The 23,980-nt window shown below is 47.6% G+C and overlaps 1 protein-coding gene across 6 annotated transcripts in view; it reads right to left on the reverse strand.

The window, feature by feature from the left end:
• LARP1 (La ribonucleoprotein 1, translational regulator) overlaps positions 1-23,980 on the reverse strand; it is an 84,612-nt gene that overhangs the window by 22,593 nt on the left and 38,039 nt on the right. For 4 of the 6 annotated variants that reach the window (XM_077895772.1, XM_077895769.1, XM_077895767.1 and 1 more), the window contains exons 2-3: positions 1,051-1,112; positions 746-811 (exon numbers count right to left, since the gene is read on the reverse strand). Coding sequence is in view for 3 of the 6 variants with exons in the window: in XM_077895769.1 (XP_077751895.1) it covers positions 746-811; positions 1,051-1,112 (128 nt within the window). In the remaining 3 variants the exon portion in view is untranslated. Of the gene's footprint in view, positions 1-745; positions 812-1,050; positions 1,113-2,664; positions 2,689-2,831; positions 2,898-23,980 lie in introns of those variants that run through there. The other 2 variants (XM_077895773.1, XM_077895770.1) reach the window with 2 other exon arrangements.

Consider the following 23,980-nt stretch of genomic DNA (forward strand, 5'->3'; position numbering starts at 1 on the left):
GTGAAACAGGTAACAGGTCAGGTCACCTTGTCTCTCCATATTCCTCGAGTGTAACTAAGGGACTGAAACAGCCCCCAGGACTCACGGGCTAGGCCAGCAGGGACCATATGTTTACTCCTACAAGACCCCACCAACCTGGTAGTCTGGGGGATGGAAGAGATGCTAGCCCTCAGTTTGTCCATAGCAACCATGTCTGTGAACTGAAGGCCAGTAGCCACTGCTAGTGAGGAATCTAGGCCAACAGCACAGAACAAGAGCACTAGAAGGAAAAGATTGATCTGCTGGGATTAAATAGTGCTACATGAGCTTCCCTAAGACATATCGTCTGGAGGTGGGTACATGGCCTAAGGGCCACTCTCCTGCTTCACTCACTGGGAACCCAAGTATAGTTGATGGAGAACACCAGCTCTGGAATGATATAACACAGTTGACTTCCAACCCCCACTTGACCATCAAGGGCTAATTATTATCTTCAGTGGCCTCATCTGTAAAATGGGAATTACTAAAGGACCTATCTCTAAGTCACTGTGAGGGACAGGTGAAATGGTAAACAGCACTTGGCAGTTCCTGACATACAGCAAGGGCTCAAATGACGATGATTTTTAGCTATTTCAGCACTGCCCATACTGTACCAACCAGTCTTGAAAAACTGAGAAAGGTAAGATCCAAGGCTCTGAGAACTTAAGAACTCAAATATGTCTATGTCCATAGCATTTAAACCTGCCCATCCTCCCCATAGACGCACCTGCACACTCTTGTGGGCTATCTCTCCAGGTGTGGGCCAGTTGATTGCATCTCCAAAGTCACCAACCTGCAAGACACATTCTATGAGGGCCCTGGGGTGGCCCTGTCTCTGCCATTCAGCTCCTCACCTAAAATACCATTCCCCTAAGAGATCAGAAGTCACAATCAGTCTATCCACTAGGACCATCTACACTGGAGACCCAGAGGGGGCTCCTCTGCTAGAGGTTCCAGAGCTACCTCGCAGCTCAGAAGAGGTCACCACCTCTTTAAGGAAGTCCCCTAAGGTTGCCCTCTCCTACTCCTTACCTTGCTGCCTTTGCGCTGTTTAGGAACTGCTGCCCTCACCACCTTGGCTGGAGCAGAATGTTCTGTGAGAACAAGAAGAGAGAGATGGTTATGCAAAACCCATGGAGGGAACACCACTAGCTCCTCACCCTCATTACCACCTCTGCTCCATGAAGCAACCTGCAGGTTTCCAAACAAGGAAGACATGGTGAAGAAGGGAAGGGCATATGCTCTAACAGTAACTGCAACAACTGCTGGTCCAGTAACAACTGCACCAGCCTCTCGGAAAAAATCATGGAAAATGAAATCATGGAAACAACCAGCAGCCAACACCCCAGGAATTTGACTCTGAGGCAGAAGGGCCCTCCCAGCTCTGTACCCTCTTGTAAAGAGGGCCACGGGCCCTCCTGGACAGGGGAAGTCCATGGTAGACTGGGGCCATAACCAGAGCTGGCTCTAGAATGGAAGGCTCCCGGATCCCAGCAGATTCCATAAAGGAAGGATTTGAAAGGCCTTCTCTGGCTCTAACACTGTGGAAGTCTATGTGTGAGCAGATCTGGGCTAATGATCATGGGGAAGGCATGATAAAAATCCTGAGCTGGCAATCAAGAAGTCCAGGGCTCTCCTAAGCCTCCTCACTCCCTACTGGGACCAGCTCTGTCCTCAATGACCTGCAGTTAACAGAGGATTAGCAGAAAAGTCTCCCTGCTCTCCCAACTTCCCAAAGCAAAAGCGAACCCTACTTGACTCAATGGTCCCAACCTTTAGGAATTTATTCTAATCATACAAATGAAAAGAGCGTTCAGAATTATGTACAAAGATGTCCATAACAGAAGTGCTGTTTATAACTTCAAAAAATTGACAAACTACACATCCAACAGCAGAAAACTAGCTAAAGAAATAAAAGTTTAACAATTTTTAGAGTTAAAAAGATAATGCTCTCTACCAGAGATAAAAGATATGAAAAGATAAACACAGGAAATGAGAAAAGTTGCAATTCTATTTTTGTAAAACCAATAAAAAACATGTATATGCCAGGGTGCCTGGGTGGCTCAGTAGGCTGAGCATCTGATTCTTGGTTTTAGCTCAGGTCATGATCTCAAGAGTCATGAGATCAAGCCCCTCCTCAGGCTCCATGCTCAGCAGGAAGGTCTGCTTGAGATTCTCTCTCCCTCTCCCCCTCTTCCCACTCACACTCTCTCTCAAATAAATAAATAAATATATTTTAAAGATTTTATTTATTTATTCGAGAGAGAGAGAGAGGCAGAGACATAGGCAGAGGGAGAAGCAGGCTCCATGCAGGGAGCCTGATGTGGAACTCGATCCCGGGACTCTAGGATCACACCCTGGGCCAAAGGCAGGCGCTAAACGGCTGAGCCACCCAGGGATCCCCTCAAATAAATAAATATTTTTAAAAGCCCCATGTATATACACAAGTAGGAATTCTGGAAGGCCATATAACCAAAAATCATCAAGAGTAAAGTAGTGTATTAACAGGGATTTAATTCTGTTTGGAGTTTTCCAGTCATTTCAACAAAGACATGGGCTTTTTAAAAAGAAAAAAAAATGTTTTTTAAAGAAGTTACTCTAATAGGTCTGGTCCCTTCTATACCTACACTTATTTTCCAAACATACTTGTGAAGAACAGGGTTTCTGAATGCTGCTGCCCCCAGAGACTCATGGGGAAGGTCCATCCTGGGGCTCTGCTCACCCACTTCTCTCCCATCACTCTGCCTCCATTGTTGGCTAGCCATGCCAAGACAAGAGCTGCCCCTAGTCCCTGAGCAGAGAAATCTGCCTACCTGGCCTCAAAAGGAATTCTCTACTCCTCGAACAGACCCATGTTCTCTTAATGAGTAGCAAGAATCCCTGCCTGACTCCTAACTGTGAGGTCACGGCATTCTTGGCTTTTAAACCCTATTGGAGCCACTGCCCCCTCAAGACGCCCCACATGCCTTCTGAGAGCTGGAGCTGTGGAAACCCAAGGCCACAGCATCTTCCAGCCTCAGTGCTAGACAGTGTAGATGCAAACAATCTCTCAATCCCAGGAGGATGAAGCCCATAGAACCAGGGAGCTACTACGCACTGACTTTCTTGACCGTCCTAGGTGGCCCAGAGAAGCCTACCACCATTCGGTTCCCAGCTAGGCTGCTGCTTGGAACCAGGACCTGGCAGAAGCACCTGCTACAGGATCCTCATCCTTGAGTACACCCAAGGAATTGGCAGTGATCACTGCTCCTGGGACCCATCCTCCGCAACAAAACTCCCTGCATGCTATCAGAGTAAGAGCAGGCCAAGGGCCTGCAACTTCAAATTCATTAAAAAGAAGCTGGAAAGGGGAATCAGGCTCAGAGGGTGAGGTGTTCCTAAAGAGTTTCCTTGAAAAGGTGAGACCAAGTTTTTCAGGTCATTGTCTGTTTCTCCTAAAAAAAAAAATAAAAATAAAAATAAAAATAATAAAAACTCTTAAAGTTGGAAAGAGTCATATCCTGTGATCACTCTGCCTGACATTTCATTCACCAAGATCAAAAAGGCATATGGTAAAGCACTTAAAAGTTCGGGCTCCAATTAATGGGAGAGCCATCCTGCCACTAAGAGACCACACCAATTCCCTATTCCCTCACCAACGGCAAGATGACCGAGGGAATAGGCTAGTCGGGACACACATAGGAATATTCTTCAAGTATCCTGTGTGAAGTTTGTTGAAAAAGCCCCATCCCTAGCTAGCTTCTCTCTTCTCCAAGGACCCAGAGTGCCCTGTTCTCGCGCTGCTCGCAGCTAAAGCCTGAGGCTGCTCCTACTTCAAGGAAGAAAGATCAAGGTCTCCCAGAGAGAGAGAGAAAAGTCCACTAGGGAGAGAGAACTACTTCTGCCTTTACGTAAAATTCCTAGATCTGTTAAAATCCTGTGGGGCCTAGGAGAAGCCAGGAAGGCTCAGATGCGTAACTGTCAGGCCCTATGGGAGACTAGAAAAAAGACTAGGCTTTCTGACTTCAATTACACATCCCTTTCTGGGTCCCCTCCCCACCATCCTCCTTCAGCAGGCAACCAACTAACCGTCTCTCTCTCCACCTCCACAATATATAGAGGACTTGGCATCTGAAATGGCTCCCAATGAAAACCAATCCTTTGTGCAGGTGCCAGTCCCTATGTTCCAGCATCATCCCAGGGAAAACAGAGAACAAGCCCCCTTCTCCCACCTCTGCATTCTGGAACTTGTGCCAGTGACCCAAGCCCAGCTCAGGAAACAGTAAACTCACCACCACGCACCTGCCTGAAAAACAGTTGTAGGTCAGAGCAGCAAAAAGGATCATGGTTCTGATCCCCTCTGTTTGCAGTTGGGGAACCAAGGCCCTCAAGGGGCTTGCCTGGGGAAAAACCAGGATGAGAGCCAGAAGTTTCAACTCTTTGTTCAAGCGTTCTTCCCGCTTGCCACAAATCCCATGTGTCCACTGGTGGAGTCAAAACTCCTTCTTTGTGCAATCTTAGGGCACTTCTCCAGTGTTTCCTGGTAAGTGGGGTTATTGAAGGCAGGGAGAGGTTCTCCGGTTCTCAGGTACTAAGGGAGGGAAGTGTGGTGAGGCAAGCCCTACTCGAAGCCCAGCATTCTAAGGGAGCAGGATGGCAGAGAGAGGCCCCAGAAGTACCTTCCCTCCTTGAATAAGGCAAGACATGGGCTAACAGAGCTAACAGGTAAAGAAGAAAAGCCACTTTCTGTCCCATAGGACCATCTTCAACCAGGAACCAATAGTGACTAGTTCCAGGGGGCGATGAGGCTTCCTAAATACATACATGCATTTGTGCATTAAATGAAACACAGCAGAACCTCTATGTGTGGTTGTGGTCGTTAAGGATGCAGCTCCAGGAGACTCTGTGAACCTGCACCTCCATGGCAAACTCACCATTTTTACTTCAGATTATTGAGAGTGGTGGGGATCAGGGGAGCTCAACTACTATGGCTAATGCAGGATACCAGGCAACAAGGAGCAGAAGGTGGGTACCAAGGGTGGGCAGGGCAGAGAGAGGCTCACTGCACAACACTATCTAACCCTCCGAGATTTGCTCTCTGCTTCAACTGTCACCCCTTCATTCAAACACTGTCTAAGAAAGCAGACAGTCCATCCTAACTACATAAGACTTTGTTATCTACTGCATTTGGTTGGAGTCCCTACCAACTCTGCCCCTGGAGAACCTCTCTAAACTTAAGTTTCTTCAGCTGTAAGACTTAAGGCCTAATTATCTCATAGCACTGCTGTGACAGTTACACGACCAGAGCATAGTAAGAGTACCCAGCACACAATAAGTGCTAAATATTTCAATTCAGATTCACACAAGAAGTTTACAATTTCCAAGTAATCCTCATCCTCAAAAAGAAAAAGAAATCATCAAATGATCTCTCGACATGAAAAGAATCAGAATGTGTGGAGAAAAACGGGATCAATGGGCTGGATTCACGGACTTGGATTACAAATGATCCCCCCACTACTGGACTCCAGCCTGGCCCTTCTTCCGGACACTGCCCTCCAGAGACAGGCTGGGCTCCAGGACAGGTTTCCCCAGAAAAGAGGAAAGAAAGAGGGGGGAGTTCACCACAAGTCCATGGGGAGGCTTTGGCATAAGCCCCTGCCATGTCAGAGGAAGGAAGAACATAGGGAAGGCTTGGAGTTCCCTTTCAGTTAAAGAAATGTAGTCACTTGATTTTTAACTCAGCATGGAAGGAAGAGAGCCTAGGACCAAACCCATAAACACCTGGTATAAAGCTAGATCAAACAAACAAACACAAACATACTGCCTTGTTCTAGAGAAAGATCCTAATGCTATGGACTCTGCGATAAAAGCTACTCAGAAGATAGACCTAGGAGATCTAAAGAGCAAAGACTTGGGTCAACTAGTGGGGAACTAGGTTTTAGAGGGAGTAGGCACATGCGTGATCAAACTCGACAGGTTGTGGTAAAAAGAACTGGTAAGAGGGAGAAGCTGAAAATGAAACTGGGGACAAAGGTGGGTAAAAGGGGAAACCAGACTGGGCCAGATGGGTGAAAGCCTGGAGGGACTAACTGGGTGGTCAGACTTCAGCCTCAGTGCCAGCTGAATGGGGAAGGCCTAATGTTTACTTTGGGGCTGGCACCATTTCCTGGACATTGGCATCTGAAAGGGCTGAATTTACCCTGACTGAAAAGAACTTCTACTCTGGGGAACAAGGGAATTTATTAGGCTAAATAAGGGGCTGCATTACTTGAGTTCACACTTACCCACCTGCAGACCTTTACCTGGCCATTAGGCCAATCTCCTTGGGGAGCGCTCTCAGACCCCAAGTAAAGTGCCCCTGCTGCATGATCTTTTAGTGCTGTAACCCTCACCCCTAATCCTGTGACTCCTTTGAGGGCAGGCACCGGGCTGTTTGGATAGCAGTAATCCCAGTGTCCAGCTCAGGGCCTGACAACACAGCTGGCATCGGTTGAATTAACAGAGTTCACAAGCCCATCTCCTCTATGATTTCACACCAAGCAAAGAGGCTTTGCAATTTCCAAGTGCTAAATCCCAAGGCTACAGTCTCAACCCTCCCACCCTCAGGCAGAGCTCTCCCCAGACAGAGAAACAAAGTAATCGAGGCCCTGCTGGCTTCCGGAGGAACCCTATGCCCAGCCCTGCCTTGACTCTGTGGCACACGATTAACCTGAAATGCAGGCTGGGTCCTAATCCAGATTCCAGCATTCTTCAATTGTATAACCTTAGGGGGCACTACCTCCCATACTCCCTGAGCCTCACCTTCCTCAACAGAACCAAAGGTAGTAACATGAGGTCTAGAGGTATGGAGGGAGAGAAGGCAAGACCTCAACCACTGAGATTTCTCATCCAAGCAGAAGAGATGCTAGGGACAGGCTGTGGTTGTAATATTAACAAGCGCATATGATATGTAGTAAGCCCTTACTAGATACCATGCGTTGTTGTGACACTGAGCTAGTTTTTCTAATTGGCCTCATTTTACAAATGAAAAAACCAAGGCACAGGTGGAAAGATTATCTGCCAAAACCAGTAAGTAGTACAAAAGGATTTGAAGCCAAGCAGTCTGACTCAAACTTGTGCTCTTTAACCACTAGGAGGAGAGTCCAAGTCACCTTCTCATTGTGGCCAACAGGGCAGATCCTTAGTGGCAGGGACACGGGGGCTATCTTTCTACACACTGGGGAAATACAAGACCCACTACAAGAAAACCTAAGGTCACAGATCAGGGCAAGTAACACTCCCATAACTGGATGCCAGCAACCTGACAATCCCCGTCTCCCCTACATAGAGACAAGCAGGGGAAACTGCCACCAAGCACCTAGCTGCAGTCCCTATTTCTGGCACCCTGGCGAGGAAATAGGCACTGCTTTCAGGTGCCCCTCCCAGTTCTTCCATTCCTGCCTCTGCCCCAATGCAATGAGGGGTGGAGGGTCCAGCTAACATTGATTCTGCCCCCACCCTCAGCTTCCCAATATGGGGAAAACCACCACTACCATCTGCATGAGCTGCAACCTGAGACCCTGAAATGTGGAAGGCAGCAAAACCATCTAAGCGGAAGGTGGGGCAGGAGTCTTCTGGGTGACACTGCCCACCTGCGTTCATCTCTCCTATGCCAGCCTAGGGGCAGAGTTGTGGAGGTGTTTGAAGACCACAGGCCTCTCATGCCATCCCCACTGACCCTGACACCCCCTGAGGCAGAAACCCTCTTCTAAGGAGTAAAAAGAGTGCTGGGCTAACTTCCTCCCCCTGTTCACCAGTTCTTGCTGCTGCCATTGCCACCAACTTGTCAGAGACCTCTTTCTGCCCAGCCCTCTTGCCTTGACACCCCAGACCCATGGATGGAAACACAGGAATGGGCAGGAGGGCACCCCTGTGTGGAAGCGGGGGTGGTGAGGCCTTCAGAACATCAAACCATCTTGAGGCTCCACTCAAAGGAAGCTACTGGCTACAATCTGTGCCCCTTGGCCTGGGAGGAGGGGCAGGGCCACTGGGCCCCAATCACATGGTGCTGCTTGGACTGGCCTAGGCCTAGGCCCAGGGGACTATCTTTAGCCTGTGGTGACCTAGGCAGCCTGGTGCCTCCACTCTCCCTGACCAGACATGGACCTTGCCCCCAAGGCTGGGTCTAGCCCCTAAGTCCTGCCCACGAGCTAACTAATAATCATCATAGCTGAAACACACGAGTCTCCCAAATGCCAGCACCCTAACCCAGCCTTTCTGAAGAGCACATCTGGTTCTAGTTAGAACTGTAGTAATAATAACCACCCTTTTACTAGGCGCTAGTCTAAGTTGCTTTGTATGTGTGATTTTACTAAACTGCCTCAAAAAGACACTATTATTCCAGTTCCTCACAAAATGAAAGGGAGGCAAGGTACTAGCCTAGTATATATTCTGTAGGACATCACTCACAGATCTCAGCATTAATTTCAGATTTCTTCTAAGGAAGCCTGAAGTCTTCCCTGTGAGTGCCCAATGTAAAGAGCTACCCAACTAGCAACACAGGAGCAAATGCTAATCCAGTCTCTAACTTGGGGTCTTCAGAGCCAGGCCCAGAAATGGCTGCATCTGTTTCCCAAGCCCACCAATCACTTCCTGAGAGTGTATTATACACTTGCAAGGTACCAAAGCTTTTAACGAACAGTAGCTCCTTTGTGTTTTCACAACCACTCAGGAGGTAGGTATGATGATGACGATTCCCAGATTACAAATGAGGACGTGAAGGCTGAGAGGCTAAATGATTTGTCCAAGTTCAGCAGCTACCAGGTTCCAGAGCTGGGACTGAAACTCTGGTTCAGCCTGACCCCAGCTCTGGACTCTGCCAGCCTGTCACACACCCTTTGTGGACAGGGACTGTGAACCCCATAGAGTGGGGACCTTTTCTACCTTTCCCATTCACCTCTGAGAGCCAAGACTACAACCCATACCTGGCAGGCCCACAATGTACATTTACTGAATGAAGCATTCTCTTCTGGGAAGAAAGGTGAATTAGCCCTTTGCATTACAACTGGACAGCACAGCTGGACCGTCCAGCACTGCAACCCCTTCAGAGTCTAGACTATGTTCTCTTCTCAGACTTGGAATCGGTGTACTTTCATCCAAACACCACTGGCCAGTTGTGGAAAACAGATGACAGAGAGGGTACATGGCAGACGAAACAGCACATGGACTTCCCCGAGGTCCTGACTTCAGCCTCTAGGCCCCAAGCTGTAGCAGAAATCACAAAGCTGGCCAGCAATACTGGCAAGCTGGGAAGCACAAGTATCAGCTGAGGGGGTGGCGGTATCACCCACTCAAAAGCAGCCAAGGCTCTACCGTCGAATAGAGTAGGGTGTTGCCAGAGCTTCTGAGTTTTCAAGAAAAGTAGACAAAGTAGATGTTAAAAAAGAAATTTCCTGCTAAGTACTGCTAATCATTCACGTAAAAAAAAAAACAAAAACAAAAAACCCAACCTTCTCTGAGCCATATGGGCTCCTGAGTGTCCCTGAGAGATAGGCCAAGCTTTGAGTGGCTGGGCCCTGGACTTCAGGAGCCACCTCTTTCAGGAAGGTTGAGAAATAGCAATGCTGCCTGACTCCACTGTCCTGATGTGGGAGGCTGCTGATCTTAAAGTTGATTTTCCCCTGTCCCTAGTGGTCACCCACCATGTCAGGTAATACAAATTCATTTTTATTGTCTTAACCTGCTTCTCTGCTTCAAGAGGCTTCTGAGTCCCCCACCCAAATTACTTTGGATTATCACTTTTATTGAAGTGGAGAGTTCTCAGACCCAGTGAAGGCCAGAAGGGACTTGAGAACTCATCTCCTTGTATAAATAGGAAAACTGAGCCCAGGAGGGACCAGGCTATGCTCAAAGAAGAGACCAGTGAATTGCTGTGAAGCTGGCACTGACCATCCAGTTCCTGACTCCAAATCCAGAGCTTTCCCAACTGGTAGGGAAGCCAATTTCCTGCCTAAACAAAATATGCTCTGTGCACCTTGACACCCACTCATGGGACGGGGGCATGGCATATGTGGGTAGAGGGCAGGTTTAGAAACCCAAGCATTACAGGAAATGCCCCTCAGGTTTTTTTGTTTTTGTTTTTTGCCCCTCGGTTTTTAAGAAAAACTTCTCACATGGAACTGGAATACATGACAGAAAAGGAGGGCTGCTCTTGTTGAAATGGATCTAATCTAGGAGGCAGGTGTCACTTTTACCTTCATTTTTTTTTTCTTCACACTTCCCCAGGGATGGCTGAACCTCTTGGCTCCCTCTGGGAGATGGGGTACAGGTAGGCCTGACCACTTATCCATGCAGGGTAGCAGGTCAGACATCCTCACTGGCCCCCAGCTTTCTGCTTTGTGAAATCACTGAGCCCTAATAGCTCCAGCCCTGCAGGCTGGGTATACTTCACAAAGGGAAATCCCACAGAAATGGAAGAGTCTTGCCGGGTATCCCAGAAACAGATGGCAAGCTGGAGTCCTTGAATAGGGACTATTTACCCCAATCCAGGTCTGCCAAGATTTGCTTGCCAGAAGCAGCTGATCTGTGTCTCTTGAGGAGTTCTGGCCATGAGGCCCCTTTAGTGCCACGTGCTACACCCCAACTGGGAAAGAGTAGAGCCCTGGTACACCACAGAGGAAGAGATAGGGCTTGCAAATCATGGGCTCAGGGTGTGTCATCACTTGCAGACTCCCACCCCCCAAAGACGTCCTCAAGGCAGGTATCCTATCACCCTACTCCACAGTCCCTTTCCCTTCAGCAAATGGAGAGGGGAATCTAAGATCTACCCAAAACCCACTTCATCACCGATTTACTAGGCTGCTGGGCTAAGAGGCAGGACAGAGCGCAGTTAACAGCATGGCCTCAAGTCCATCTGAAGATGTTCTAACCACAGTCTACATCAAATAAGTAACCCACAAGGCCAGGTGATGTGGTTAAACAGGACCAACCTTTAGTTCAGCTTGTAGCTTGATAAGAATTAACCCAGTCACACAGGAATGAGGGCCATACAAGTAGGTTTGTGATCAAGGCAAAAAGGCAATTTACATGGGAGATCGCAGAGTCAGACTAAATCTCTCATTTGGAGGTTCGTGACAGCTGCCGGCTCACAGATTTAACAGCTTAAATGAGTCTCTTCCCCCTTTACCTTCTACTCAGCTGGAGTTCCTGAGTAGATGCCTGTATGAAAAACCCTCACCTCACAGCTGTGGAAACTAGGATCAGGGAGCAAGCAGGCTTGCAATACCACTCAGAGGAGAGGGGGAGTCTTGGTTTAAATGCAGGTTCCTGGATTCCCTCGAGCTCCAGGAATCAGTTTGGTGAGGAAGACAGAGCTTGGGCACCTGCAGTTTTAGCAAGTTTCCTATGCAAGGCTGATAATGTTAATGTTTGAGAACTGAGCTGCTAGGGATGAGTGTGCCCGGGAAGGAACCCTGGTCTTTGACCCACAGTCCAGGGTCTCATGTCTGCAGACAGGAATTAACTGGCTCACAAGAGCAGGAGGTAGCACAATTTCATGACATGCACACACAGCAGCCACAGGAGGGGTGCATGAGGAGCACCACCCCTCCATTTACCCACCATCCCAATCTCCAGCATCAGGAACCAAGACTCGTCAGGCCAAGAAGCCACGAGCTGTCTTGACAGATGTGAAGTCACAAAAGATCAGTCTGGGCTGGGCTCGGGGTCAGTTTCACAATGAGCTCCAAATTATGGCTCTGCCAGAAGGAGAACGAAGGCTCTTGAAGGGTAACTGTTTGCCTGCCTCCTCCTGTAGAGCCAAATGGTCTCCAGTCTCTCAGACTAAGCCTATTCTCTGCTCACCCAATGGCCCTGAGGCTGGATCCCCTATACAACAGTAGCTACCACTTACTAAGCATTCACCTCAAGCTTCCTGCTGCAGGCTTTCTGTGCATCCTCACAATGGTGGAAATACTATCCCAGTTTCAGAGACAAGTGGCTAGCCAAAGGTCACAAAGTGAGAAGGTATCTGACCCTAAGGATGGGAAGTCCCAGGCTACCCTAGACCTCTTTCAGCACTGTAAGAGACAAACATTAGGTTCTTTACGTCCCCAAAGGGCTCCAGCTTAAGCCTGCAGGCCCAACAGGGGACTGAGGCCACCAGCACCTAAATCCACTTCTCCCTCATTAGTTTACCTGCCTGCTGGGTACTCAGCATAAGGGAAGAAGGGCAAAGCACAGTCAGGAATCAAAGCACTGTTTATTGAAAGGCAATGCTCTAGGGCCACCTGCACCCCCCCAAAGCCTGAGCTCTAGCCAGCACCAAGCCCAGGAGGATTTTGCCTCCTCCAGCATATCTGAAAGGATGGAGGAAACTGTGAACACTTTATAGGACAAAGGACAGGCAGGAGAGGGGAAAAGGAGGTGGAAAAAGAAGGGACTTTGTATAGGCTCTGCTGTAGGATACAGAGGAGAGCTGAAAGGAGCATACACCACCCATCCAGGCAAACAATCTTTCCTTACCCTTGCAAATCAGGGCTGATGAGCTTGTATGACACTTTCTTACCGATTGCTGTGTCTAAGTCCCAAATAGTCTGACGTAGGAAGGGCAGATGTGATTTTCTCCGTTATCACAGAACATAGAACTGACTTGTTCCAAAAATATCAACTTTTTTTTTTTGAGACCCCAGCCCAGAGTTCCTACCACCCTACTGCAACACCTGACTAGTGGTAACTGGGCTATTGAGGGGTCTGTGTGCCAGGCACTGGGGAAGCAGTGATTAATAAGACAGTTCGTACCCTTTGAGGGCTCAGCTTATACAAGGGCTTGAATCTTAAACTCCACATGAGACTGCTTGGTCCTGACTGCCCAAGAAAAGCCTAAGACCAATTACCAATGTCTGCGGTGGGCATCCCATTTGGCAAGGATTGAAAAATTTTTTTTTTTTTTTTTTTTGAAAAATGTTCTTAACAACAATGTACTATGTACTGTGGAAACAGAAATCAGGTAAGACTGCCAAGGATTTAGAGCCCATGAAACTAGTAGCAGATGCTGAGAGCAGACGTGGGTGTGATGGGGTCAATGCTCTTTCCCTCCAAAGGCTGCTCTGTCCCTATCTCAGAAAAGATCTGCAACCCTTAGGTTAGGCCTGGGCTCTTCTGGAGGGATTAAGGCAAGCTCCACAAGTGAGAAATTATGGGACAGGTACTTCTGTGGAAAGAGCACTGGGCCAGGAGTCAGGAAAACTGCTGACCTCACACCCAGCATCAGGGTGGTGCGAGGGTTAAGAGCCTGGGCTCCAACAGCTCTTCTATCTTGGTGACTCTGGGTTTCTGTAAATGAGAATAGTTCCTATACTAACAGGACTGTGAGGACCGACCTGAGTTGCTATTTGTAAAGTGCCTGGAAAAACACCTAGCACGTGGTAAGCACTCCTATTTGTTAGCAATTATCTTGGAACTTTAGAGGTATCTCAGTGTATCCGAGCAGGCTTCATTACTGGTTTGTCTCATTACAAAGCATGCCTGTACAACTTTAGTTGTTTTATTTTTCATAAAGGAATGCCCCGATGAATTCAATAAAATTGACTGCAGAAAAGATTTTTTTTAAAAAAAGGCCACTAACAAATTGTCCACCCCACCCCAAGCTGTTTCTGAGGTAAGCCTCCTATTAGGTACTTAGTCCTGGAGGTTTGCTCAGTGCCCCCACCCTTCCCAGAACCATGCTTTATGCTCTATCTTAAAGAGCTCATCAGCAAAGCAGAGCAGATGGGAGGGCCTGTTTTCTGGAAATTTAGAGCATTTCTGGGCAACACCTCCTCCATTTGGGCAGGCTTTCCTGGCCTTCTGAGGGCTCAGGGTGTGTCAACGGCTGGCCCATGTGGGGGAGTAAAGAGAGCTGAAGGCTTGTTGTCTGGAGGACCAGAACGGCAGCGTGTACACGAGATCAGCCTTGGGGGCTGGTGCTACTAGACCTAGTCCTCTTCTAATCTACATTCCTGTAAAACCAACCATGCAAAGGGGCTGCCGTTTCTCTTTTCTTGAAAGAATAAAGCAGAATAAAAAGAGACCAGCACAGGAATCATGATTCCCTTAGTGCCATGTGGGAGACTCTGGCCAAGAGATGGTCTGAGTTTTCTATAAAATGAGAAGTAACCAGATGGTTTCCAAGGCCCCTTCAGATTCTGGTCTTCCTCTAGGATCTCCAAAGAGCTACCACCTTAGAGGGGCAATGGCAGTGATGATGCAAATCAGGGGGTGGGACAGAGAACGCCTAGAATGGCAGAGAACATTCCAGAACAACTCAGAGCCAGCTGCTCAAAGGGAACTTGAGCAGCCTCTGCACTCCCAGCCAGCAGTCCAGTATTTCCAGCCTACCACTGCCCTCAACCGCTTTCCCCATGCCTGGCAAGAGGACCTCCAGCTTAGGGGACAAACTGCTGTGCTCATGGCTCCTGGAAAGACTGACTGAGTTAAGTATCTTAAAAAAAAAAAAAAAAAAGTTTCTGGAGCTACCACTGAGCCCTTACTATGAACTGTCACTGTGCTAAGTGCCTCCCTTGCAATATCTTAATAGGAAGACTGGATGCTTATCTTTTCCTTATTAGTTGTGATTTAAAGGAAAAAAACAAACAAATTGGCTTTACCAGTTTTTAACTCTGATCCTGAGTATGTCCCTTAATCACCATAAGCCTATGGAGAAGGAATTTCTCTGTAAGAAGGGGCCAACTACCACCCACCTCAAGGGCATATGTGAGATATGAAATTAAGAAATGTTTTGTAAAGTCTTCTAAAATCCATCCCAAAGGTAGTACCAACTCTTACAATCCAAGGACTTGATGAGTAAGACTAGACCCTAGGATAAACCAATGGATGGTGGCTTAGAATCTTCAGTTTTGGCAGGTGCCACCCTGGACAGTATCCTACCTCAGGGCAATAGAACTCCCAAAAGAGTGCAAACCAAGTCACCCCCTCATTCCCTAGATAGGCCACTCCCAGCCTGTGGAGACTTGGCTCAGCACTCCTGAGTGCCACAGTAATGGGGGAGAAGGCCAGCTGCCCTGGGTTCTCAGTCTTCAAAACCTCAATCATCAAAAATCCAGTCCCCTTAACTTGAGGGCTAATCCAAGGTCTGTTGCTCATCCCCAACTGCCCTACGAAGGGGTAGGGAGTGGCCAGAAATATGTAAATGATACACTTAGAAAGGAGTCCCATTTTACAGTCTGAAAAACCAAAGCACAATTTTTTGTGGGAGAGAGGGAAGAAAAAATTGAAACCAAGCTCCTACAAATCTCAGAATTGCTAAGGAATGAGGTTCTTGCCACAGAAGTGGCCTGATGTGAAGCATATACATCTGTGCAATCGCATGGCGGCGGGGGGGGGGGCTGTTTAGCAAAAAGTTATTTTAGAAATTTCTAAGTCTGAACCTCATCTAGGTCAAATTATATCCCTTTCCACGCCAACTCTGACCTAGTTGTCTCTTCTCTACCGGGGATGTACTATGGGCTTGGGAGAACCCCAGAACAAACCCAAGTGAAAGCCTCTGTCCATCCCACACTGTTTTTTTGTCTTCTGGCTAGCTGCAAAACCCAAACAGTAAGCTCTTGGGGGGCAGAGAAGTATGGCAGAAAGAGCACTATCCTGGGGATCAGCGTACTTGTGTTTTAAACCTGCTGTCCCGTATGGCAGCCCCAGTCAATAGCATTCCCTACGTGGGCCTGGTTTCCTCGGCAAAGTACGTACGAGGTGTGTGTGGGCATGGACACATGATAAATTCTGGAGTGGGTTCAGTGGGCTCAAGGCAACTCCAGGTGCCTGCAGGGGGCAGTGAAGGCGTGGAGGATTCAGAGGCAGCACAGGTGGGGGGGGGGGGGTTGTGTGCCAGCAGTGATGCAACACTGGCCAGCTCCTTAACCTTTCTCATCAGGAAAATGCTACCTTCATTACCAAGGGCTGCTTTGAGGATTACCAGCAGGTAAGTGTCCTTGAAAGCATATGTTTCTAAGTGTGTGTGTGTGTGTGTGTGTGCGTGCAGATACAGATAAGATACTATGATCCCATTTTTTAAAAAAGTATGCATATGTATATACACTCACAATCAAAATAAGTATAGAATTGTGCTGTCCAGGGCAGCCTGGCTGGCTGAGCGGTTTAGCGCCACCTTCAGCCCTGGGTGTGATCCTGGAGACCCGGGATCGGGTCCTGTGTTGGGCTCCCTACATGGAGCCTGCTTCTGCCTGTGTCTGTGCACCCCCCCCCCCTTTCTCTCTCTCTCTGCCTGTCTCTCATGAATGAATAAATAAAAATAAAATCTTAAAAAAAAAAAAGAAATGTGCTGTCCAATACAAGAGTCACTAGATACATGTGGATATTGAGTTCTTATCTTTTTTTTTTTTTTTTTTTTTTCATTTATTTATGATAGTCACACAGAGAGAGAGAGAGAGAGGCAGAGACATAGGCAGAGGGAGAAGCAGGCTCCATGCACCGGGAGCCTGACGTGGGATTCGATCCCGGGTCTCCAGGATCGCGCCCTGGGCCAAAGGCAGGCGCTAAACCGCTGCGCCACCCAGGGATCCCTTGAGTTCTTATCTTATAACGTGGTTGGTAGTCCAAACGGAGAAATACTTTATTTATTTATTTATTTTTAAAGATTTTATTTATTTATTCATGAGAAACAGAGAGAGAGAGAGAGAGAGAGAGGGAGGCAGAGACACAGGCAGAGGGAGAAGCAGGCTCCACGCAGGGAGGCCGACGTGGGACTTGATCCTGGGTCTCCAGGATCACGCCCTGGGCTGAAGGTGGTGCTAAACCACTGAGCCACCCAGGAAATGCTTTAAATGTAAAAGACATACCAGATTTCAGACTTAGTACAAAGAATACAAACTATTTCACTAGTAATTTTTATGTTAATTATATGTTGAAATAACAATCTCTCTGAATATCTTGGGCTGTATCATTTAAATTGATTTCACCTGTCTTTACTTTTTTAAAACTATGGCTACTAAAAAATTTAAAACTACATATAGCCTGTGTTGTATTTCTATTAGGCAACACTAGTCTAAAAGGATGTGGTTGCTTAGTACTGTTTATGGTAGTTAGTGGACATTTTTCTACAATGAATTGGTGTTTAAATAAGTTGAAAAGATTTCCCCTACAAAAGAGGTTAAAAAGCCCAACACATAACAGTATTTCGCATCCCCTTTGGGAAGAGCCAGAGAGCCTCCCAATGCCTGTAAAGAGCCACCTCCCTGGCCACAACGGGCTCAGAGGCCATGCCTGAGAAACCACAAGGTCAGCATGGCTCTTTCCAGAAGCTGCAGGTGGCTTAACAGAGCTGAAGAGGAACATCTCTGGGGAAAAAAGGGTCAGGGCTCCTCTGTGAGATGATTAGTTCCAGGGCCTGGCTCGCACCCACTAAAGGTGGCCAGGGGACAGAACTGGGAAGTCCAGGCTGGAGCACCAGGGTCCTATATAGATTCCTGCTGCCTGGAGATTTGTACAGGTCCTCTCTCTCCCAGAAACAGTTTTCCAGGTAGGGTATGTATACTTCCGTGGTGAAGAATGCAAAGCTAGATGTTAAGTATTGTGAGGAACTCTGTAGTCAGCGTGCCAGGAGCTGAAATCCATCTTCTTACTTAATACTAATACTGCATAGCCTTAAGCAAATTACTGAACTTCTCTGAACTCTTCTGTTTTCTCATCCATAAAATGAGGGTCAGAACTGTAGCTAGTTCCCATAGGGTATTTGTGAAAATAAATGAGATAGTGTGGTAGCTCAGAAGTTTGATAATCATCTTGGAAGTGGAGGGTCTGGGGCAGTCTGGCCTGGCTCCCTAGGGCATCTGTCCTCAAGGGAAGCTACCCATGAGGCAGATTCTAGGACACCTGGCTAAGCCCAGGGACATAATAAAGGCACATTAGATTAATGACAGATAAACAATGAATTCTATAAGCCTTCTTACAAGTTACGAGAAAGGAAGGTCCAGCCAGGAGAAGTGAGGGAGCAGAGCTGAAAACAGAACTTGGATCCACAGGTATCAGCTTGCTCTGACCCCACCCTGAAGATCTTACCTGAAATTAAAAAGCCACTGTAGTTTCTGACAAGAAGTGTGACACTGAGAGCCCATGTCAGGCCATTCCCCATCCGTAGGCCCCACCATCCTTGCCCCAGCTCCTGCTGGTGGCAGCATGCTATTTACCCACACTGTCACTCCACCTCCACCCTGGGGCATGGAGCTTGAGATAGGCTAGGGGAAACCACCTAACAGGGAAACTCCAATATTCTCCTGGCCCTGGGGCCAAGAGACCCAAAACCAGAGAAAACATCTGCCTGCCTCAGGCCATCCTCTTATTAATGGGCACAATACAACAATAAATTCAGCTTCTGGACAGACAGGAGGAAGTAAGAAACAGCAATCAGAAAACTTCCTCTTTAAGTGGCCTAGTCTCAAAGGAAAACAGTAAGGTAAAAAAAAATTGGGCCCAGTGACCATGCCATTATTCACTCCTTTCCATCTCTTTCCCAGACTACTGTAGAAGTCTCCAAGGGATCTATCTCCCTGCCCTCCATGCCAGTCCATTCTGCATAGCACCAAGTAACTCTCAAGCAGAAATGCTCTCTCTCTCAATGCTTTCGAACAGGATCCTAAGTGGGCCTCCCGAGGCCGCTTGATTCTGAGTTTTTGGGCCCCTCACCTTTTTTTTTTTTTTTTTTTTTTGGAATTTATCTATTCATGAGAGACACAGAGAAAGGCAGAGACATAGGCAGAGGAAGAAGAAGCAGCAAGCTTCCTAAGGGGAGCCCAATGTGGGACTCGATCCCAGGACCCCAGGATCACGACCTGAGCCAAAGGCAGACACTCAACCACCGAGCCACCCAGTTGTCCCTGGACCCCTCACCTCTTATCCATCCACACAGGCCTCTTGGTACGTTCCTTGCAGAATTCTGAACTCATTAACATAACACGTAGTACTTGCTGTTCCTCCAGGCAAGAATGCTCACCACCATGCTTCTTTCTCATCAATCTCATCTCGGCTCATCCTGAGATACCTTCCCTGACAGTATCTGAAGTTGTCCCCAGCCACATATCCCCACTACTCTAGCACTGACTTTGTTTCTCTCACAGCACTTACCACTATAAGCAGCTGCCATGTAGTATTAAAGATGGCTGCAAACTGCAATCCTCTCATTGAAAGGCAGGGCCCATGATCCCTTCCCTTCATTCTCAGCAGACTCTGTGCCCTCTATCATCACACCATGCTATAAGTGATGTTGTGCTAGTGCTCAGGCCCAGGACCTTAGTATATTGACAGCATCTACTTCCTGTCTCTTGGAAAAAACTCTGGGAGCACTAAGCCACTCACAGTAAGTCCTACTACTCTGAAACTACCAGATTGGAGAGGGTACCTGAGGGCACTCTAGTTCAGCTGAACTCAGCCTTCCAGCCATCCCTGCCAAGGTACCAAAAATACGAGTGAAACTTGGTGGGCCCTCCAGACCTCTATCATTGCCATATAGAAAAGAAATCACCTGGCTGAGACCTGTCCTAATCCTGACCCACACACGAATCAGTGAACAAAATGTTTTTTTTTTTTTAAATCTTACTCTAAGTTTGGGGTGATTGGTTAGGCAGCAATAGATAGCAAGAACTACCTTGTTGGTTTACTGTGTCTCCCCACTAGAATGCCAACTACAAGGGCAGCTCCCTTGTCTTGTTCCCAGCAGTATTCCCACAGTCTCATACTTAGGTTTCTCAAATGTGTTGAATGATTTTCACTTTGGTGGTAGCCAAGTTAGTTCCTTTCGTACAAACAAGGGTTAGGCTCAAGCCCTTGTGCTCTTGATTAGCCTGAGTCTGAATAGTTTCTTGAGATGGGTCAGCTTCCCTTCCACTGAGCTGGTCAATACTTTGACCCTGGACTCCACAAGACATAGGTTCTAAATCTGAGAGCCAGAAGCGGAGGGGTGGTCTCAACGCAACCCAGTGTAACCACGTACAGGATGGCAGAATCTTCTCAATGACATTTTCATCAATAGATGAGCCACTAGTTTACACACTGAGACGGGTACCCATAACCTTTTGGGGCAGCTCATCTTAGCCCAGCATTTTCCAAAGGCCTAAGGCAGAAAGAATGTCTCATGCCTTGGTAGAAGAATCCCAAAGCCTTGGCCAACCTCTCAGATATAACACTAAAGCTAGTCCAACCAGGTGGGGGAAAACAATTCCCTCTAAATGAAATTTTTCTCAACACACTGCAGTCTTCATCTCCAATTTGATACACCAAACTTAACCCTAGCAGGAAAGAACCTTGAAAGACTTTCTGGTTTACCCACTTTCATTTAGAGAAGAGGAAAAGGAAGTCTAAGCAAGCTCAGTAAGTCGCCCTAAATGTCTTAGCAAGTGAACCAAACAGCTAAGACTAGAGGGCTGGTCTCTAGTTTCCTGCCCAGAGTTCTCTGTCCTAGCCCTAGTACAGGGCTCACACCAACAATGGTAGGAGGAACAAGCCTGCCTTGAGGAAGTTTCTCTCCAGTGTCTCTACCCCTAGAGAGAACTCAATGCTCCAAAGACACGGACCTACTCAGGATTTTTTCCCTTTTTGTCTGAGAACTAGTAATACCTGTCCTACTCACTCTCCCATCTATGGTGTTTGAGCTGGAAGGGGCCTTAGAGATTGAGATCAAAGATGCCATACCCATTTTACAGACGTGGGAGGGGAGTGAAGTCTCAATGGGACCTAACATAAGCCAGTTTCCCCATCTCTTAGCTCTCACACAGCTCTGGGGCCTAAGGCCACAATGCCTAGTGGTGTCCAGTCTAGTCTCCCCATAGGGAAGGAATCCCTTCTAGGGGCTCCAATTCCTGCCACAGACCTTAAAGTCCCCCCCCCCTCCCCTAACTCTTCCCATAAGGATGCTCCTCAGCTTGCAGGCTGGACAGACTGCTATTCTCTCTTTGTATGATCAAACATACAAAGTCTGGGCCCACGGGACACATGCTGGTGTCCAAGTCTAACGTGAGGTAGGTACTGCCACTGGACAGCACTCATAAAGGAAGAGATTCAGCAAGGCCAGCTCCTCTCATTTTTTTCTGTAACAGTTTTACTGATATCATTCACATATCATGCTATTCATCCAAAATATAAAATTTAAAGTTTTGTTTGTTTTTGCATATTCATACTGAGTCTGTTCTCTTAGAGAGAAGCTGCAAATTTCAAGGTTTCCAGATAAATTTTCGTGGAAGGGGGGAGTGGGCGCTTGGGTAGGTCAATTGGTTGGGCATCTGACTCTTGATTTCAGCTCAGGCTCAGGCCATGATCTCAGGGTTGTGGGATCGGGCCTCATGTCAGGCTTTGTGTTCAGCATGGAACCGACTGGTCCCAGTCCCTCTGTTCTTCCCCCCACTTTCATACACGCACTCCCTCTAAAATAGATGAATAAAATCTTGAAAACAAAAAAACCTGTCAGTTGGCTGGAACGGACCTGAGGATGTAAGGTGAGAGATGCCAATTTTGACTTCTGCCTTTCAGGATGTAAGCCCCATCATGACAGCCCCTAAATTACCTACCCCCGCATTTCAGGGCCTGACACCTACAAGTACTCAAGAATTTCTGAATGAGGGGCACCTGGGTGGCTCAGTGGTTGAGCATCTGCCTTTGGCTCGGGTCCCCAGGATCAAGTCCGCCATCAGGCTCCTTGTAGGGAGTCTGCTTCTCCCTCTGCCTATGTCTCTGCCTCTCTCTGTAGGTCTCTCATGAATAAATAAAATCTTAAAAAAAAAAAAAAAAAAGAAGAATTTCTGAACAAATCTGGGCAAATACTTTTGCAAATCTGCAGCTGCACACCCGTATAGCAAATCACCATCCAACCTGTTTAAAATATTATTACCACATCAAGAAACTCAGTGCACCTCACGAGCAGCTGAATCTATTTGGGGGCACTGTTGAAAGTTTTTTCTTGACCCTCTATCCCCCATTTGCTCTCAGAGCTTTACCCATAGGGACACAGGAAGGAGGTCTATTCAAACTGTATTTCAGAACAGCCAGCATTTCCACCCACCCCAAGCTTTGATTCTTTGGGCAAAATAATTCTAGTTCCTTCAACCATTCCCTCCTCACAGAAAGGTGCATGCATCTCAGCAAGCTACCTCCTCTGTGTGTTCCTAATTTCCTGTCTCCCTCCCACATTCTCTAGCAGCAGCGTCTGGCTCCCCACACCCAAGAACCTTGCTCTCACCACGTCCAAACTCTACCCCTACATTCAGCACCACTTTGGGGAAAACCTAAGCCAGGCTATTCCATGCACATAATCAATACCTCTTCCTCAAGCTGCTGTTAATGCATACATTTAAAACCGGAAAAGCAGAGACCTCCACTCCCCCAAACAAACCCAAAGCTGGAGAAAGACATCAAAGACGGAATAAGAGCATTTCACTTCAAGGCACCCGAGCCTAGTGCATTCCTAAGCACCACACTCTAGGCCTCTTGCTGCAGAATTATAGCCCCCAGCGACTCCTTATGCACCCCTCTACTGTACAGTTCCCTGACAGCACATGACTAAACAGAAGGGATCAAGGGGCAGAGGATCCAGGAAGACAGAGAAAGGCTGGCTTTGGCACCTGACCTCTGTTAACAAATGAAGACATGGGTCAAAACCAAGTCCTCAATACTCTCAGAACTATCACTTCTTACTGTTTGCCATGCTCCGGCTGAGTTCTCATGTTCATCTACCTCATTTTCAACAAGGATTCCAACGCCTGACTACTCTAGATATAATTCCATTTACTGAAGCCTGTAAGTTACCAACCTGTCCAAGGGCACTCAGTTGCTAAGTGGCTGGGGCTAACTCAAACTATGCCCGACTGACTCCAAAGTCCCTGTTCAATTACCCCATTCTACTTCTTCCTCCAGAGGTGGAGTGCAAACAGAACTGAAGTAGAAGGCAAGAGGACTGGGTTCAAGTCTCAGCCTCTCTTTGAACTGTGATCTTGAGCAACTATTTCCTTTCTAGGTCTGAAGTACGTAACCTATGATCAAGGGGCTTAGAGTCAATGACCCCTATGGTCCCTTCCAGCTCAAAATACTCCTTCCTCTCAAAAAGAAGGAAGAGGCACCTGGGTGGCACAGTAGGCCAAGTGCCCACTTTTGGTTTCAGCTCAGGTCATGATCTCAGGCTTGTGGGATCAAACCCAAGGCAGCTCCACACTTAAGACTCAAACTCTCTGCTCCTCCCCTACCTCCTCTCCAAATCAATCAATCAATCAATCAATCAATCAATCAATCAAAAGAAGAAGGGAAAGGAAACCCCAGCCTGAGAGCACAGTAGTTGGGAACTGGGCCGGGGGAGCCGGATTATAGCCCCACATTCTCAGGGACTCACTATAGCAGTTTACCCGTGGGCAAAAGCAGAGCCATTACTCTCAGCACAAGTATAAAACCCAAGTATAAAATCCACTGAATTAAGCACAAGTATAAAACCAACTGAATTAAGCTGAGGGGAGGTGGCTCTGATGGAAGGAAACCTTGGGCACATGGCTGGCTATCTGTGGAAAAGCCCAAAGGGCCAAGCTGCAAAGTGGCTTATAGCAGGCAGCCTGTGAGTCTCAAAGTCCTGCCACATGGGTGCCTCCCCTATTAGAAGTGAGAGTTGCCATGCCAGTCCACCTGTAAGCCTGTCCCCTGCTACTACTTCCAGGACTTCCTCCTCTTCATGCCTATGCTGCTACATCTGGGTGAAGGAGGCTGGTGGCTCTAAGCTCAAGCATGAGCTCAGTCAGCCTCGGCCAGTCCGTCAGGAACCCTACTTCTTCCAGCAACTGAGATGCATTCCAGCTAATGTGGCCTTCTGAAAGGTCAGAGAAATCTCATAAACTGGAGCTGCTCCCTATGCCTAAAGGATGACAGCTGATAATGGCCCAACACTTCAGGAATGACTTGGAAGTCTGCTCCCTTTTGTAATCTGGGAACCTTGCCCCAAAGGATCAGACAGGAAACCCCAAACTATCTA

The sequence above is a fragment of the Canis aureus genome, chromosome 4, assembly GCF_053574225.1.
Source record: "Canis aureus isolate CA01 chromosome 4, VMU_Caureus_v.1.0, whole genome shotgun sequence".
Taxonomy (NCBI): domain Eukaryota; kingdom Metazoa; phylum Chordata; class Mammalia; order Carnivora; family Canidae; genus Canis; species Canis aureus.